This window comes from Mus musculus, chromosome 5 (assembly GCF_000001635.26).
Source record: "Mus musculus strain C57BL/6J chromosome 5, GRCm38.p6 C57BL/6J".
Taxonomy (NCBI): Eukaryota; Metazoa; Chordata; class Mammalia; order Rodentia; family Muridae; genus Mus; species Mus musculus.
Genome location: NC_000071.6, coordinates 129,096,051 through 129,112,943, shown reverse-complemented (window position 1 = coordinate 129,112,943; position 16,893 = coordinate 129,096,051). Strand labels below are relative to the sequence as shown.

At 48.9% G+C, this 16,893-nt stretch overlaps 1 protein-coding gene and 1 long non-coding RNA gene across 3 annotated transcripts in view; one reads left to right on the top strand and one right to left on the bottom strand.

Moving 5' to 3' along the window:
• The window catches only part of Adgrd1 (adhesion G protein-coupled receptor D1), a 107,850-nt gene extending 91,656 nt beyond the window's left edge, over nucleotides 1-16,194 (bottom strand). Inside the window, exons 1-4 of one of the 2 annotated variants that reach the window (NM_001081342.1) lie at nucleotides 15,718-16,194; nucleotides 15,599-15,635; nucleotides 3,283-3,366; nucleotides 621-716 (exon numbers count right to left, since the gene is read on the bottom strand). In NM_001081342.1, coding sequence (NP_001074811.1) covers nucleotides 621-716; nucleotides 3,283-3,366; nucleotides 15,599-15,635; nucleotides 15,718-15,783 — 283 coding nt within the window. In that variant the 5' untranslated portion in view covers nucleotides 15,784-16,194. The remainder of the gene's footprint in view (nucleotides 1-620; nucleotides 717-3,282; nucleotides 3,367-15,598; nucleotides 15,636-15,717) is intronic. The other variant, NM_001347486.1, reaches the window with a different exon arrangement.
• Nucleotides 9,197-12,114, top strand: Gm52830. The gene is made up of 3 exons (XR_003956000.1): nucleotides 9,197-9,353; nucleotides 9,804-9,903; nucleotides 11,691-12,114. It is a non-coding gene; the product is annotated as a predicted gene, 52830 (long non-coding RNA).
• Nucleotides 16,195-16,893: the final 699 nt, after the last annotated feature.

Here is a 16,893-nt window from a genome sequence, read left to right as displayed (position 1 = left end):
TCCAATAGATGACTGTGAGCATCCACTTCTGTATTTGTCAGGCACTGACATAGCCTCATATGAGGTAGCTATATCAGGGTCCTTTCAGCAAAATCTTGCTGGCATATGCAATAGTGTCTGGGTTTGGTGGCTGATTATGGGATGGATCCCCAGGTGGGGTAGTCTCTGGATAGTCCATCCTTTCATCTTAGCTCCAAACTTTGTCTCTGTAACTCCTTCCATGGGTATTTTGTTCCCTATTCTAAGGAGGAATGAAGTATCCACCCGTTGGTCTTCCCTCTTCTTGATTTTCTTGTGTTTTGCAAATTGTATCTTGGGTATTCTAAGTTTTTGGGCTAATATTCACTTATCAGTGAGTGCATATCTAATGACTTCTTTTGTGATTCAAACCCAGGGCCTTGTGCTTGCTAGGCAAGTGCTCTGCCACTGAGCTAAATCCTAAACCAGAAGCCTGCGTGGCTTTTCCCAACGCCCTGGCTCTCTTTGGATTTCCACCACTTGCACCTGACTACCCACTCCTCTACCAGCCAAGAGAGTCGGTCCTACCTAGAACCAGATTAGACCAGCTCTTAAGGTGTCTCTGGAATCCAAATCTGACAGGACCAAACCCAGGTGCTCACCTACAGTCGCAGACAAGTTGGAGTAGGCAGAGTCATTGGTAAAGACAAAAGTAGCATTGTGGGAGAGAGGCACAGTGAGGTTGAGGGTTCGCAGCGCTGGGTGAAAGGACAAAAGAGAGGACAACACATGAGTGACGTGAGACACATGAGAGGAAACAGCACATCTCTCACCCCAGCGCACAGAGGAAAGGCTCCTCCTGGCCCTCCTCCCTTCCCCACGCTCCCCAGACGTTTCTCCAGCAGAATCAATAGCCAGTTCCAAAAGCCCCCAAGTTGGGCCACAGCTGACCATGGCCAGAGGCCAGTGGATAACATTCTCACTTTGCCGGCTCCCACTCCCAGATTGATGCTTCGTTGAGAGATGCAGAGGTGAAGTCAGCCATGTATGAAGCATGGAGACACAGCGGGGAATGTGGTTGTGATGTGAGAGAACAATGAGAGGGAAATGGCTGCGTGAGACGGCAGTGGACGAGACAACAGAGGGTTTGACCATGGACAAAAGGGCTGAGCATCCAGGAGGTGGTATCCAGAGCCATCCAGCAGTTGTCCCCAGCCTTGAGAGGTGCTGAGAAACCCCAGCCTGCCTCTGCATCCTGGGGAGCTGCTCTCACGATGGCACACACCTGTTCAGCAACACAGACCGAAGAGGGGGCCTCCGACAGGAAGCCACATTGCACAGCGTGGGGACAGACGTGGAGGCATCGACGATTTCAGCACAGCACAACACAGTCCCTGCCGCGTGGTCGTGGGACTTCAGAACACGCGAAGCTACTAACTTAATCAGCAGCAGTGAGCTCATATGGAGAAAGGGGGTGAAACGCCTAGAACAGAGGTCCTGGGGTCTCGAACAGCTCTTCAACTTAATCAAGCGATTGCATCCCAAGGGCTTCAGAATAAAGACTTCCGGAGGGGGGAAAATGTAGATTTTGACAAAGGACGATGCTCTGTTTTCCCTAGAGCCAAAGCACCAGCTGGCACAGGGTACTGCCACCCTTACTAAAACTGAGTGGAGAAAATTCCTGGCTGCCATACAGCCTACAGGGATCACCAGCATTGTGGAGGGCCCACGAAGGATTGGATTGGCCACATAGTCAGACTGAGCCCTTCACAGAGGCCCCGCCCACCACCGGCTCCAAGCCCTCAGCTGGTGCTCTAGAATGGAGGTTTTTGCTTTAATTTACTTTTAATTTTAAAAATATAGATTTGTATTTTATTGTGTTTTGTTTTGTTTTGTTTTGTTTTGTTAGGAAATATACACTTATCTATCGAACGTGTGCACGCGGGCGCACGTTCGTATGACACAGCTTGTATATAGAGGTCAGTGGACAACTTGAGGAGAATATATCTTCCCCTTCCATCACATGGGTCCTGGAGATTGAACTCTGGTAGTCAGACTTGACAACGAGTACCTTTATCCACGGAACCATATTGCCAGCTCTTTTTTTTTTTAATTTTCAAAAACGGGTCTTCTGGGCTGGAGAGATGGCTCGGCGATTAAGAGCACTGACTGCTCTTCCAAAGGTCGTGAGTTCAAATCCCAGCAACCACATGATGGCTCACAACTATCCATAATGAGATCTGATGCCCTCGTCTGGGGTTTCTGAAGACAGCTACAGTGTACTTACATATAATAAATAAATAAGTCTTTAAAAACAAAAACAAAAACGGGGCTTGTGTGTGCCTTGAGGGCACATGTTACTGCAAGAGGATAATCTGCAGGATTCGTTTCTTTTACCACTTAGGTTCCTGGGTTTGAATTCAAGTCATGAAACTGGGTAGCAAGCACCTTTGTTCACTGAACTATCTCACTAGGCTCTGGGCTCCAAAGTTTTAGGGAGACACCTTAGAACCTTCTGCCTCCCCTTTCCCACTGCACATAAGTCATTTCTGTGAGGAAGATGACAGGGGACTGGGGTGGGTAGCATGGCCACCAGCAGTGTTTTGAATGCATTTGCATTGCTCTGTGTATCTACAGAACAATGGCTCTGTGTGTGTGTGTGTCCACTTTGACATTCTTAAGAGCAACACCTATATAAAAAGTTAATGTGGAAACTTCCAAAAATCATTCTGAATCAATACTCTTTAAAAAGGAGAGGCTCATAACTGTCCCGGGTTTCTCCAGTATTGTTGTCTAAGTTCACTGAAACAGAGACCCTGACGCCTCCTATGGAGCCGGCGCACCAGGAAGATCATCTTAGGAGATGCCAGCTGGTGTGTGGTTGGGTAGTTGGTAGACAGGAGACACCTTGCTCTGTGACCTTAAGGCAAGAGAGTGTGTCAAAGTCCATCCTGATCCATAGCACCTGCCTCATAACCAGCTGGTTGTGGCAAGTCAGCTCTGTGTACCCACGGGCGCACACCCAGACTCACACCACAGCGAGAGGTTCCATATTAATTAAGGTTTAGGAAACCCTGCCCTCCCTCCCATAAGGTCGAAATGGTCTCATAAAACACTTGGCAGTGACCGTCAGTGAGCCACAGAGTGCTCACCCATCTTGATCACCTCAGTTCTAATGTCCTGGGACATCTAGAGAGTCCCTCTCTCCAGGCTTCCGAGCCCCGGTATAGGGGCTATCCCAGTACCTGGAGACAGTCCCAACGCCCTCAGCCCCTGGAAGGCGCTATCTCTACCCCTGCAAGCATCCTTGTGTCCTGTGTCTACCTCCAGTTGTGTCCTGAAGCTCAAGGATCCCATCCACATTTTCCAATGGCCAGTAATGAGAAGCAGAAGCCAAGACCGCAAAGCCTGCGGAGAAAGGATGGAAAAGTTTAAATCACAATTAGGGAGGCAGGGACTGGAGATTGGAGCTGTCACTGGAGCACCTGAAAACGGAAGAAGAGTGAAATTGGCATGATGCCCACAGACCTGGCCAAAAGGCTTTAGGAAAATTCAATACAACACCCCCCGTTAAACAAAAAACCAGCACTTTAAATTAGAAATCAATGGCTAGTTTCTTAATTGGATAGGACAGGCAAAATACGGAGGGACACCTCCTAACTCAGGAAAACAAAAGCCCGGTGTCTGTCGGTACAGGGCAGCTGCCCTATTAGTGGAGGGGAAAGATAGAAACACCTATTATCTGAATGTTTCCTGGAGTGGCTTTAGAGGCAACATCTGATATAATTGGACCACAGAATGGAACAAGGTTTCAAATGACTTTACAAGAGGTAGCTGCTAACCCCAAAGTCTCTCCAGGCATCACAGAGGTGCTTGACAAACACTCCCCTGTGTCTTCTAACAGTAATTCGCAAGATAGCACATCCTTCCCTTATTTGTAAAGCAGAGAAGTGAAATTCCTGCTGGAGGGCAGGGGCCCCGTGGCTCAGTTGGCAAATTGACTGCCACTAGGGTGTGACTGAATAGTTATTCTATCCGCCAGACCCACCCAAAGCCAGGTCTGGTAGTTAATGCTTGGTAAATTAGGGTGGTTATCCCAATGAGGGGAAGGCAGAGAAGAGACCCTGGGAGCTCTCAGACCAGCCAGTTAGTCAAAACATGAGAGAATAAAGAAGACATGCAAAGTCCTCCATGAGAGCACATAAACACGCGTGCGCGCGCGCGCACACACACACACACACCACTTCCCAATACATAATCATAAAATTTTTAAAAAATAAACAAAATAGCTATAGCCAAGAATAAATAAGAGGACCTGGAAAGGGTAAAGGGAGGGACCAGGGATGCTGCACAGCTGAGGACGACGGCAGAGGTCTTGAGGGGAGATGGGGACAAGCAGGGAGGTTGTAATGAGAGGCAATGGGTACCACACATATGAGCAGATATTCAGTAGGAGGAGGGGGCCACAGGTGGCTCCACTGCATTATAGAAAATTGGCTTATGATAAAAGTGGCATTTTTAAATCAAAGATTTATTCACCACAGGTATTGAAGTCACTGGGCATCTGGGAAGAAATAAGTTCCTACCTCACCGGTAGGTTCAGATGGTTCAAAATGAGTGTAACCCAAAAGCTGTGCTAGAAGTGGGTGGGATGGTGTTGGGAATTGGTTTTAATGCTTCATCTTAATTTGGCTCCCAAAAGCCACACTCCCAGACCTGAGGGTCCATGGCCCCAGTTGGCTTCAATTGTTAATGAAGAATGGCTATACAGCCCATGGCTGGGCAGGGAGGCAGAGTGGGACTTTTAGATTGTGCAGCTGAGGGACCAAGAGAGAGAAGAGGGAGAGGAGAATCAACATGACTGGGAAGCAGAGGGATCAGATTTAAGAGCTACAGGAGAGAAATCATTCATCAATGTAGGTAGAAAGGGAATGTGGCCCTATGAGGGGCTCTCCAGAAGGTAACAGAGCAGCAAAGATAAAATATAGGTTCAGAAGGTATTAAGCCAGGAACAGTAGGGGGTGGGGGGTATGTGCTAGCCCCAGGAAGGTTTAGAAGTGCCCAACCATTGAGCGAGTCAAGACACATCAAAGTTAATGAGAGAGAGAGAGAGAGAGAGAGAGAGAGAGAGAGAGAGAGAGAGAGAGCAAGATCTTTTGAGAATCCAGAGAGCTCTCGAGTGGGGTGTAGCATAAGTACTACCCACCCGGGAGCCAGAGTGAGCAGTTTAACCAATTCACCGCTACAGGATGGTACACAGCTTTCATCTCACTTTGGGAGCAGAGGTAGGGGAATCTCTGTGTTCAAGGCCAGTCTGGGCTACATTGTGAGACCCTATCTTAAAACAAACAAACAAACAAATGGTGAGGCCTGTCGTGATGGCCTATGCCTTTAATCCCAGCCCTTGGGGTAGAGACAGGTGGATCTCTGTAAATTCCACATCAGCCTGGTCTACAGAGAGAATTCCAGGACATCCAGGAATACACACAGAGAAACCCTGTCTCAGAAATCAACAACAGCAACAAGAGGGAGCTTTGTACAGTGGCCTGGCCTTCAACCTGCACATAACGGAGGTTCAGGGAACGCTCTCTGCCCTTCCATAATAACATTTTGAAGTAAGCATCCAGTGCACCCTCATCTCCATCACCGCAACACATTCTTCCCTCCTTCTTGGGAGGTGGAAGGATTAGAAATTCAGAGCCAGCCTCCAGGATATAATGAGTTCTGGGTCAACCTGAGCTGCACAAGACCCTGATTGCCCTGATTCAAATAGACAGATAAATAAATAGAAGCTTTCTGAGGTTTTCACATTGAGCTAATTTTGTAAACTTCTATACAGGAAACAAACAGAACCAAACTATGAGGCAACATCTGCATATCTGCATGCACTATATGTGTGTGTTTCTGTCATACATCTACATCTACATCATATACATATACATATATATATAATATATATGTATGTGTATGACAGAAACACATTGATTTCTTGTTTTAGTTGTATTCAGTTTACTACATTAATATACTTCTTATGGGATAAGCATATGGGTCAGTGGTAGAGTGTTCACTTAATTTTCATGAGGACATGGATTCAATGCTTAGACAGCAGAGAAAGGGGGTAGGGAAGGAAGGAAGGAAGAGAGGGAGGGAGGGAAAGAGAAGAGAGAAAATTGGGAGGGGGAGGATGAGGGAAGGAGGGAGTCAAAGGAAAAAAAAGGGAGGGAGAGAAGAAGGGAAGGGATAAGAGAAGCAAAGAAAAAAAGGAAGGGAGGGAGGGAAAGAAGGGAGGGAAGAAACCAAGGAAAGAACAATGAAAGGATGGAGGGAAGGAGGGAAGAGACCAAAGAAAAAAGGGAGGAAGGGAGGGAGGGAGGGAAGTAGGGAAGGAGGGAGGGAGGTGAAAAAAGATCAAGAAAGATTAAAGGGAGGAAGAAAGGAAGGAAGGAGAAAGAAAGACCTATTAAGGAAACCAACAGAAAGCTTAGGCACAGTAAGACAGTCGAAGGCAGAGAAACGCACACTGTTTTTAGACATAGAGCACCTCACTCTCCCAACCTTTCACAAGCTCCCTTAGCTTGTAAAGACTATGGTAGACAGTCTGCCAGACTTCTCCTGTAGGAATGGCAACCAAGAGACCAGATGTGTGAGGCCAGCCAGTTCTGCAGAGGTTCGGAGGGAGTCCGTACCAGTTCAGCCTCTCTAGAGGACAATTTGGCTAGAACTCTGCAGAAAGGTTAAGGGCACTTTCTCGCTGATAAAGTAACTCCTCTCCTAGGAATGTATCCTCACAAGGCTCTCAAATGTTTGATTAAAGACCTATATACGGAAGTATTTGTTGTGAAATGGTTCCACAGCGTCAAACAACGGAGAGCAGCCTGGATGCTCATCCGGGGAGAATTGGCTAGATAATCAGAGCATCTGTGGAGTGAGCTGGGGCGTTAGCTGAAGCAGCCATCAAGAGTGGTGTGCATGGGTTGGCAGAGCTGTGTTCAAAAGAGCTGTGTCCGAAGCTTGCTGGTAGAATGTTTGCCTAGGATGCAAGAAGCCCTGGGCTCAATGCCCAGCAACACACACACACACACACACACACACACACACACACACACACACACCTGTAGTTTTGTTTGTTGACAATGGGTATGCTTGCTTATTTGCCCAAGCTGGCCTCAAATCTGTCATCCTTCTGACCCCACCTCTCAAGTACTAAAATTACGGATATGTGCAGCTATAGTAGGCGTACACTGTTCTTTAATTAGGGGGAACAGCAACAATAAAACCACATCAGGTTGACAAGATAGGTCGGCAGGTAAATCTAGGCAAGTCTGATGATCTAAGTTCAATCCCCAGATCCCACAGCAGAAGGAGAAAATTGACTCTAACACACACACACACACACACACACACACACACACACACACAATTACTTAACCACGTCTATCACATCGTACGTTCTGCTACACCGGAGACTGGCCACAGAGAGCAGCTATGTACCATGAATCTCCAAAGCTAGCAGGAAGCCAACCTAATTCTCTGGAAGCTAAGGCAGGAGGATGATGGTTTTGAAGCCAGCCTGGGCTGCACAGCAAAACCTTGTCTCAGAAAACCAAAACAAACAAAACAAGTTGAAAGAACCCGAGTTTGATTGGTTTGTTGTTGTTGTTGTTGTTGTTTTTACCAAGAAGACTGATAAATGCCAAATGCAATGGAAGTCTAACCATGTGTGCCTACACCAAGAGAAGACCCTTAACATTACAGCTCTGCATTCCTGTGAACCAATTTCAAGTAAATCAAATCAGTGAGATGGCTCGCTGAGTAGGTGTGTGTCTCCTGAGTCTGACAACCTGAGTTTGCCTGCTGGACCCACAGGGTAGAGTGAGAGAACAACGCCCTGCAAGCTATCCTCTGACCTCCACATAGGCACTACAGCGTGCCCATGTGTGCACACACACAGATAAATCAATGTAAATGAGAAGCTACCGATTACAAACAATAAATCGTTTTTTAAAGCTAGTTTAGCCAGGTATGGTAGCAGAGATCTTCAATCCCAGCAATGGAGACGCAGACAGTGAGTTCAAGGCCAGCTCCATCCACAGAGAAAGAGTCTGTCTCAAAAGACTAAAACAAATAAATTTTTAAACATCAAAGTGAGATAGCTAGAGGTGGCAGTGCACACACACACACACACACACACACACACACACACACACACCTTAAATCTTAGCCTCAGGATGCAGAGGCAGGTAAATCTCTGTGAGTTTGAAGCCAGCTTGATCTAAATAGTGAGTTCCAGGACAGCTGGGGTTATGTAGAGAGACCCTGTCTCAGAAAAAGGAGGAGGAGAGGGAGGGGAAGGAGGAGAAGAAGAAGGGGAGGGCAGGGGAGAGAAGAGGGAAGAGGAGAGAAAGGAAAAATAAGTGGAAGGAAGGAAGAGAAGGGGAGGGGAGGGGAGAGGAGAGGGGAGGGGAGGGGAGAGGGGAGGGGAGGGGAGAGGGGAGGGGAGAAGGGAGGGGAGGGGAGAGGGGAGGGGAGAGGGGAGGGAAGGGGAGGGGAGGGGAGGGGAGGGGAGGGGAGGGGAGGGGAGGGGAGGGGAGAGGAGAGGAGGGGAGGGGAGGGGAGAGGAGAGGAGAGGTCATTGCTGTTACATCCTGTTCTCCAGCCCTCTGACATGCCTTTCTTCACAAAACACTATGATGTCCCACCTTCAAAGATCACAGTGGCCCCAGGCATAGTTTTGGGTCAGTGTTCCCATTACACTCCTGGCTGACAGCTAAAGTACTCCGCCTTAATGGGTTACCAAACACCTCATCTCTTGAAGTTCAGCTCGCTGGCTCCATTTGCCAGGTTGCGTCTTAATTACTTTACACACTGCTGGGATAAAATGCCCGGACAGAAGCAATTAGTTCCAGGAAGGGTTTCTCCTGGCTGGCTTTGAGGCTGCAGTTCATCACGGTGGGGTCTGGGGCAGCTGCTCAGAGTTTGTCCAGAGTCAGAAATCGAGAAGAGAAGCAACTCACTTTCTCCTTTCCAGGGAGTCCCTATCGGCTTGACACAGCCTAACATCTTCTGAGAGAAAAGCCTCAATTGACTGATTTGTCTAGATCAGATTGGGCATGTCTGTGGGGGAGTGTCTTAACTGCTAATTGATAAGGGAGAGCCCGGCTCCCTGCGGGCCACACCATGCACTCCGCTATAGAAGCTAAACTGAGCATGTGCCAGAGAGCAAGCCAGGAACCGGCGTCCCCGGAACCGGTGTTCTCGGAACCGGTGTTCTCGGAACTGGTGTCCTCGGAACCAGGGTCCTCAGAACTGGTGCCCTCCTCCTCCTCCGGTTTCTGCTTTAATCCCCGCTTGGTTTCAGGCTGACTTCCCTCAGTGATGGACTGTGACCTGGAAGTGTAAGCCAGATAATCCCTTTCTTCCCTCATATTGCTTTTGATCGGAGTGCTTTATTAGGACAATGGAGATCCCACTGCCACAGTGAGGTTCCCTACCTCAATTAACCTACTCTAGATAACTCTCCCCTGCAAGGCCAGAGGCTTGCCTCCGGGCGGATTCTGAATCCTGGCAAGTTGGCACTATTAACCTTCACAGTTTCCTCCAGTCCCTTTTGTGTTCCCACACAAGTCCCAAATGCCAGGGAAGAACAGAAAAAGTCCTCCACCGAGACAGGAGGGAGCTAACCAAGGCCTAACTGCCACCGGCAGCCAGGAAGCAGTGCTGGGCAGTCTCCTGCTGTGAGATGCCAGAACTCAGAAAGGCAAAAATCCAGTCTCCATTTTCAACTCCCAATCCTCCCTCCCCTGCCCCCAGAACTGGGAATATTTAGTTTTAAAAAACCCTCCTAGGCTTCTTATTCAATTCATGTCGGGGAAAAAAATTGGAAGCTACAGGAACATCTATTACACAAAGAGCAGCTGTTGGGTCTTCAAAATCCACCTTTGCATGGTAAGTCATGTGGACACAGTGACCTTCCTACCATCTCTAGTGAACAAGGCTACAGCCACTTCTGGGCAGAAAGGCTGGCCAGTGAAGGTATGGAGTCCCCCCTGACACACACACACACACACACACACACACACACACACACACACACACAAAGCCCATGCAAAAGAGACGGGACAAGAGGCTTGAGCCATGATAATAGAGTCACCATAATGTTGGCATGAACCTTGAGACAGGACGAAGTCCCTGCACTCTTCCCAGTGTCCTCTGACTACATGAATAATATCTGTCTGCACACAGAAGTCAGGGACAAGGCTACTCCATGGGGAAGTAGTGTGGACCCGGGCAAGTCCCGAAAAGGTAGACATTCCAGGTGCTTAATAAGCCAGGCAGTGGGATATGAGAGCCAGGCCAGGACAGAGACCAGATCAGTCTACACCAAGCGATACTCAACTCAGCGTTGGAGCAGGAGGTGGCAGCAAGCAGTGACAGCCAGCCCCTCAGGCCCCAGAACAGACTCGTGTCATGCTGTGTGAAGGCTCACCGGGAATCACCAGGTCTCCCCAGGTCTCCCATTTTCCCATTTGATAAAGTGAAGCTTTTCGTGCTCTTTAAAGAAAGCTCTCTTTGCATCAGATGGAGATCATTATAGACAACTACAACTAGCCCAAATGCATAGAACAAGTGGCCCTGGGGTGCCCGGTCCCGGTTGATATAGCTGTGATATATCAAGTCCTAAACTTAGGGTTAAGGTGTCTCAGAAGAGAATTAGGAAACTTCCTGGAGCCAGAGCACCAGGAAATCTGCCGGGAGGTTTGCTTGCGTCTCCTAGAAACGACCAGGAAGCTCCAACCTCGACTTCTCAAAAGTATGGCTGTACAAACAAGACCTAAACAGGCACAACAGCAGGAGGCATGCCAACATGGGAGGGGAACTCTCGCAGGGCCCCCAACCTAGACACAGGACCACGGGCATCTAAGGAATGAGTAAGTAGGGTAATTCTTCCTTCCCAGAGATGAGCTCCCTCGTTCCTTTTTGTTCTATTAAGGCAAGGCCTCCCTTGGTGGACCAGGCTGACTATGAACTCAAACTCTCCTGCCTCCGCCTCTGCCTCTGAAGTGCTGATGTGGTAGCCATTGTTCTCCATCCTGCTGATTCAGGTGTCCCACTTTGAAAGATAAGTCAGAATTACAGATGTTTTCAATTTGAATAGGAAATCTCCCCAAATGCTAATATTGCCAGGGTGTTTTGTTGTTGTTGTTGTTGTTTTTAATTAAATGCGTACGGTGTTAATAAGACTCATCCCACAGGTCCCTAAACACCCTACAGGGCGGGATAACCCATAGCGCTCAAAGTTTCATAAGAGCGAGACAGCCTCATTCTTTTGTGGGGAGGTGGGGAGACAATCTATGGCTGTCTTCAAATCACAAAGGCAACAAACCCAACACAGTTAGTCACAGGGCTGTCTCAGACTCCCACAGGGATGGCAGTAACATGACTTCGGGGGCTGGAAATAATGGTGTGGGGCAGGCAGAGAGAAGGGAAGAGGAGAGAAGAAAGAAGAGAGAGAAGGAGAGGGGGTAACAAGATAGAACAAATAGGAAGAGAGAAAGAAAGGTTTTAGTCTACATCCCGATTATAAGCCAGCTCTTCGGGATTCATTTTTCATGTGTATTTAATGTTCCCATCAACCCTCTATCAAGTCGGTTTGAGGAGAGAGGCAGAGGAGAGAGAGATGAACACCAGTGCTCAAGGTCTTTATGTCTCTAATCGATCTCTCTCCTTTCCAGCCTGGCTCCTATGTGGTCAGCGGCCTCCCTTAGGGAGTGCTCCTCTGGACTCTGCTATGGGGACACCATAAGCCTCTCTCCAGGGGAAAAGCTGACCTCACACACACAAAGCTCATCTCCCTGAAGGATGATGTTACCCGCTGTCTCTGCTGTCCCTGCTGTCCCTGCTGTCTGGAATACCATTCGCCATGTTTTCCATAGCTGCTTCTTTCTAATCTGGGTCTCTGTTCCTCTCACGAAGTGTCCTGACTCCAAGTCCTCGGTCTGCTTCCCCAAGGTGGTGACCTGCCACCATGTGTTAATCTGATCTTTGGAGGTGACTGGGGCAGGAGGGCCCATCTCTTCTGTGTGCTGTGTTTGCTGGATCAAATTACCACCCTTCTCTGTGTGTGTGTGTGTGTGTGTGTGTGTGTGTGTGTGTGTGTGTGTGTGTATGTGTGTGTGTGTGTGTGTGCGTGCGTGCGCACGCGTGCATGTGCCTGTGAAATTCATGTTTTTACATTTGCAGACTCCCGTTTTAAATGTTAGTAATTAAAAACATAACTATATAGGTAGATTGAATGTTAGAGTGTAAGAACAACTGAACTGGATATAATTAAACATAAACATAGAGTGACCACGGAATATAATTATACACATAAAGTATATTTATAAATCTAGCATCCTCCAGAAAATCTCTACTTGCTATAGTTCCAAGTATTTGATAGGGAATAAACATTGGGTTTTTATTTCTTTTTCTTTTTTTTTTTAATCTGTTATGGGGGCTGAAGAGACTGCTCAGTGGTTATAGCACTGCCTGCTCTTGCAAAAGGACATGGTTTGATTCCCAGCACCTACATGGCAGTTCACAACCATCACTAACTCCAGTTCCAGGGGATCTGATGCCTTCTTCTGACCTCCACAGGATCCAGGCATGTATGTGGTGCACAGACACACATGTAGGCAAGATATACACACACATGATGTTTTCTTTTAAAAACTCCATTGTGAACACATACTATACTTGACTGGCCCTCAAAAGATGGAGAAGGACATTCCTGGGTAACCCAGTGGGTTACAGAAGTCCCTTACTGTCAGTGCCTGCTTTGCATGCTGGGTAGAGCTTTGAAGCCTGCTGGACCAGGTTCAGAAGTCCCCATGGCCTGGAAAGAGGCTAGGTAACAACATAGCTTGCTATTTTTCTCAAGTTTCCAGTCCCTCATTACAAACATCATCTATAAAAGGGCATGTTTATAAACTTTTACAAAGTGGCCTGCAATCTTGGCGAATGCCATTTATGGGTCTGGTTCCACCAACCTCGGAGCTTCCTAGGTCGCCCTGGGGAGCAGAAGGCTCTGAGTCAGGCTCTGAGCCGTAAGAGGGTCTCAGATAAGTGCAGGGGTCAGTCTCCTCTCTGGATCACCCCCACAGCATCCACGCCTGGCTTCCCTAGCAAGTGGGAACTTGGTAAATGGTCTCTACGGTCCCTTGCAACTACAGCTACTATAATTTCTGCTGCAGTGACAGCCCACGGTCATAGTGATGGGGAAACTCAGAAAGTGTCACCACGCCAAAGGGCCTCACACCGTTCTGAGACTTCTAAAACTGACAGTGCACTCATGTGATAAATACACAAATCCAGAAGCCATCTGGTGACCCAGAGCAGTGTAGACACCTAGACAGATGAGAATTCAGTTGGCCTCGGCCAGGACTCTGTTTACAGAATAGCAGTCCTATCTTTCCACAGACAGGACATGGAAGATGGTTGGTGACTGCTTTCTGAGCCCTGCCTTGTGCAGAAGGCACGGGGTTGGAACCCGGATGAGGCAATATGTAAGTGCTTAACAGCTCTATCAGAGCCTCCCAAACCCGGGTCCATGTGCTTGCTGGTGACCCCCGGGTGTCGGTTCCTCCAAATCCCTCCAGATGGCTTCATCTCATTCCCACAAGCTTGAACTAACCACTCCAGCTAAGGGCTTGCTGCTGACTGGCAGGTGTGGCGCAGGTGAGTGTGAGCAGGTGACACTGGGGAGGGAACCAGGGGGCTACCTCTATGTCCTTCTTAAGCTCCTTTAGGCAACCCAAGGCCACTCACTTCCTTGGTAAGTGACAACTCACCCTGACTCCTGCTCCCCATGTCTGGACAGTCCCTTGGCTCATATGTCAACTCTGTGTCTAGGACTCTCGTGGCAGGGGTGGGGTGGGGGTGGGAGTGGGGGTGGGGCTGCCAGAGACCAGGTTTTCCTAAAGTCTCCATTAGGGTTTCTCGTCCATAAGAAGAGAAACCCAACGTGGCCTTGCAGAGCAGGCTGAATATTATGGAAAACGAGCGAAGCCAAAATCCAAAGTGTAAGACAGATGGGGGCAGGGGAGGAGGTGAGGAAGCGGAGTGAAGAGGATAAAACAAACAAAGAACAGAAATAGAAGGGAGGAAGGAAGGAGGGGAAATGAAAAGAAAAGGTGAAGGGGGAGGCAGGAGGGGAGGAGGGGGAGGGGGAAGGACAAAGGAAGTACTAGGAATGAGGGTGGGGATGGGGACCTGAAGGAAGCACTCTCTGGATAGCCATCCCAGATAACAGGATGCTGAGAGGTACCAAGGCTCCCTAGCCTGGGCTTTGAACACCCTTAGGCTACATCTTCTTCATCTTTCTCTGTGGTGCACATGAGCTGGCCCCGGCGGAATGGCTGCTAGTGTTCTATCAAGGATGCTCAGCCAGAAGACACTTGGTTCCACCCAACATCAGGTCAGGAGTGAGGCGTCCATACAGAACGAACGAGGCTGAACCCACACCACTGACATGTATAGAGTCCAGAACGACAGCTTATGTGTGGAGTGTGGGTGTGTACACATGTGAGCATGTGCAGACATGTATGGTTGCGTGCGTGTGTGTAGAAACTAAGACAAAGGCCAAATTCTAGAAAAAAAAGCCCTTGAAGCTTTCTTTTCTCAGAAAAAGAGGAAAGAAATATTCACGCTTCTAGATTTGGCTGACTGGTGGTGCCGTTTGGTATGGGCAGCCCTCAGTCTCAGCAGGCGGGGGAGAGTTTTCCCTGACACAGCTTCAGATATGTTCTCCAGATTCAGACCCTCTCGGCCACCCTTTACCGTGGTTGCCATGTTGGCTGTGAGCACCGGTGGAGCTGGGCTCCTATTTAGAGGCAGGCTGATCCAACTGATCAGTTCTGCTGGGAATCCCAGCCTCCCTGAGCTCTGAGTCACTGGCTTCTTTACGCTGACCCACCAGGCTTTTCCAGAAATGGGCTAGACGTTCTTGTCCTTTGCCTCTGAACCTTCATCAAGAACCTCTCAGCCTGGAGAACCTGCCACAAGCAGGCGGCAAGCCCCTTCCCATCCATCCCCACTGTAAATGTGGCGACCCTCTCATCTATAACAGGACTGTGATCCATCGTTCCAACAAGTGTCACCCTCCTGCTTCTAAAAGGGAAGTCACAACAGCCAAAGACAAATATCCCAATAGTGACCTGCCCCTCCATCCCCTCTGTGCATGTTCAGCACAAGTGGCAAGTGCTACCTGGTGGTGTCCAGGACACTCAGGAGGGCAGCTCACAGCACCATGATGCTGAAGGCACCAGGGAGAGTGCCCACGGTGGTGGCCCTAAGGGTGAAGTTGAAAGAGCAAAAGCCCTTCTACTCTGAAGGACATGTCTCCTTAATTAGATGACAACACCTGACCTGGAGCAAGAGGCAGCTGGGACAGAGACCAGCTTTCTCAGCAGCAGCCCGAAGACACTGGTCACACCAGGGCTGTCGTCTCAAAGGACAGGATGTATTTTCTAGGGTTGAGGATCCCAACAAGGGGTTAAACAAATAATCTTATATTTATATAAAACAGAAATTATTTGTTTAACCCCCAAAGGCAAGAAGCAAAGCAGTCATCACAGGGGGGATGTGGGGGTGGGGGGCTTACCTGGATGTTCCTGGGCTCTGGGCTGAGTGCTACACACCTGTAAGAAAGATCACAGATTAGTACCAGGACATTCTCCTGAAGACGTGTACCCCAGCTGCCTTGGAGGCCAAGAGCGTTACCTGGACGCTGCAAAAGGACCAGAGTAGCCAGACCCAGCTGCAAGGGAATGCTGGAAGATCCTTCATGGTGGGAACCAGGCAGTGGGATTCGCCCACAGCCTGCAGGGAACTTCTCTACCTCCTGCTTCCCGGGGACAAGGACATCTTCATCACGGGTTTCTCACCGCAACATCTGTCCCCTAACGTTTTTTGATTTATGGTGCCTGAAAGCAGTAGGTGCAATTCTCCTCTCCGAACTGGAGTCTTCAGGGACCTGAAGGCTAGAGGCAGTGCTGAGTTGGATAAGCACTCCTTCTCAGCTCCACCAGAGTCCCCAAGGCTCTGGCTGCTGATGGGCAGGCCAGAACCTCTGGGTGCCTACAGGCTTAGGAGTCTGTGTCCTGGGTCTGGGACTGGTGGGCACTTGCCTCCTGTCTCAAGTCTCAAGTCGGAGCTCAGAGCTCAGCCCGTAGCTTGGAGCTTAGTGATGTGTGTACTGCCTCCCTCTGCAGCTGAGCTCCGCCACACCTCGTTGGCCCAGAGTCCAGCCCGTGGCTTTGGGTGGAGAGCCAGAGTGATGTCAGCGGGCCTCAAACTTTGTTCTTCTCTATTTATATCCATCCCACTCTGGCCTTTCCTGGGTCCTAACACCAGTCTGTTAACAACAGCTGAGTCCTTTCCAGGACTTTCCCATCAAAGGGTGGCCAGACTGGCCTGGGGCTTTATACTTGGATGAGAAAGTGTATGTGTAAGAGTGGGAGAGGTTGTGAGGGTGAGACTGTGTGTGAGTGCAGTGGTGAGAGTATAAGTGTATGGGGTAAGAAAGTGTGTGTATGTGTGTGCAAGTATATGTGTGTGGGTATTGGGATACAAGCAAGTGAAGGTATTGAAGGATAGTAAGCATTGGGGGCATATGGGAAGTAAGACTAGATATAAATGAAGGATGGGGAAGAAGAGGAGGTGTACAACAGTGTGTGAGCAAGTGTGTGTGTGTGTGAGCAAGTGTGTAAGGGTATGAACAAGTCTGTGAGGCTGTGAGGAACTGTGCGAGGGTGTGAGGAAGTGTGTGAGCATATGAGCAAGTGTGTGAGGCTGTGAACAAGTGTGTGAAGGTGTGTGTGAGGGTGTGAGCAAGTATGTGAGGGTACAAGTGTGGGGAGATGTGGGTGTTAAGAGTGTGAATGGGGTGTGGCTGAG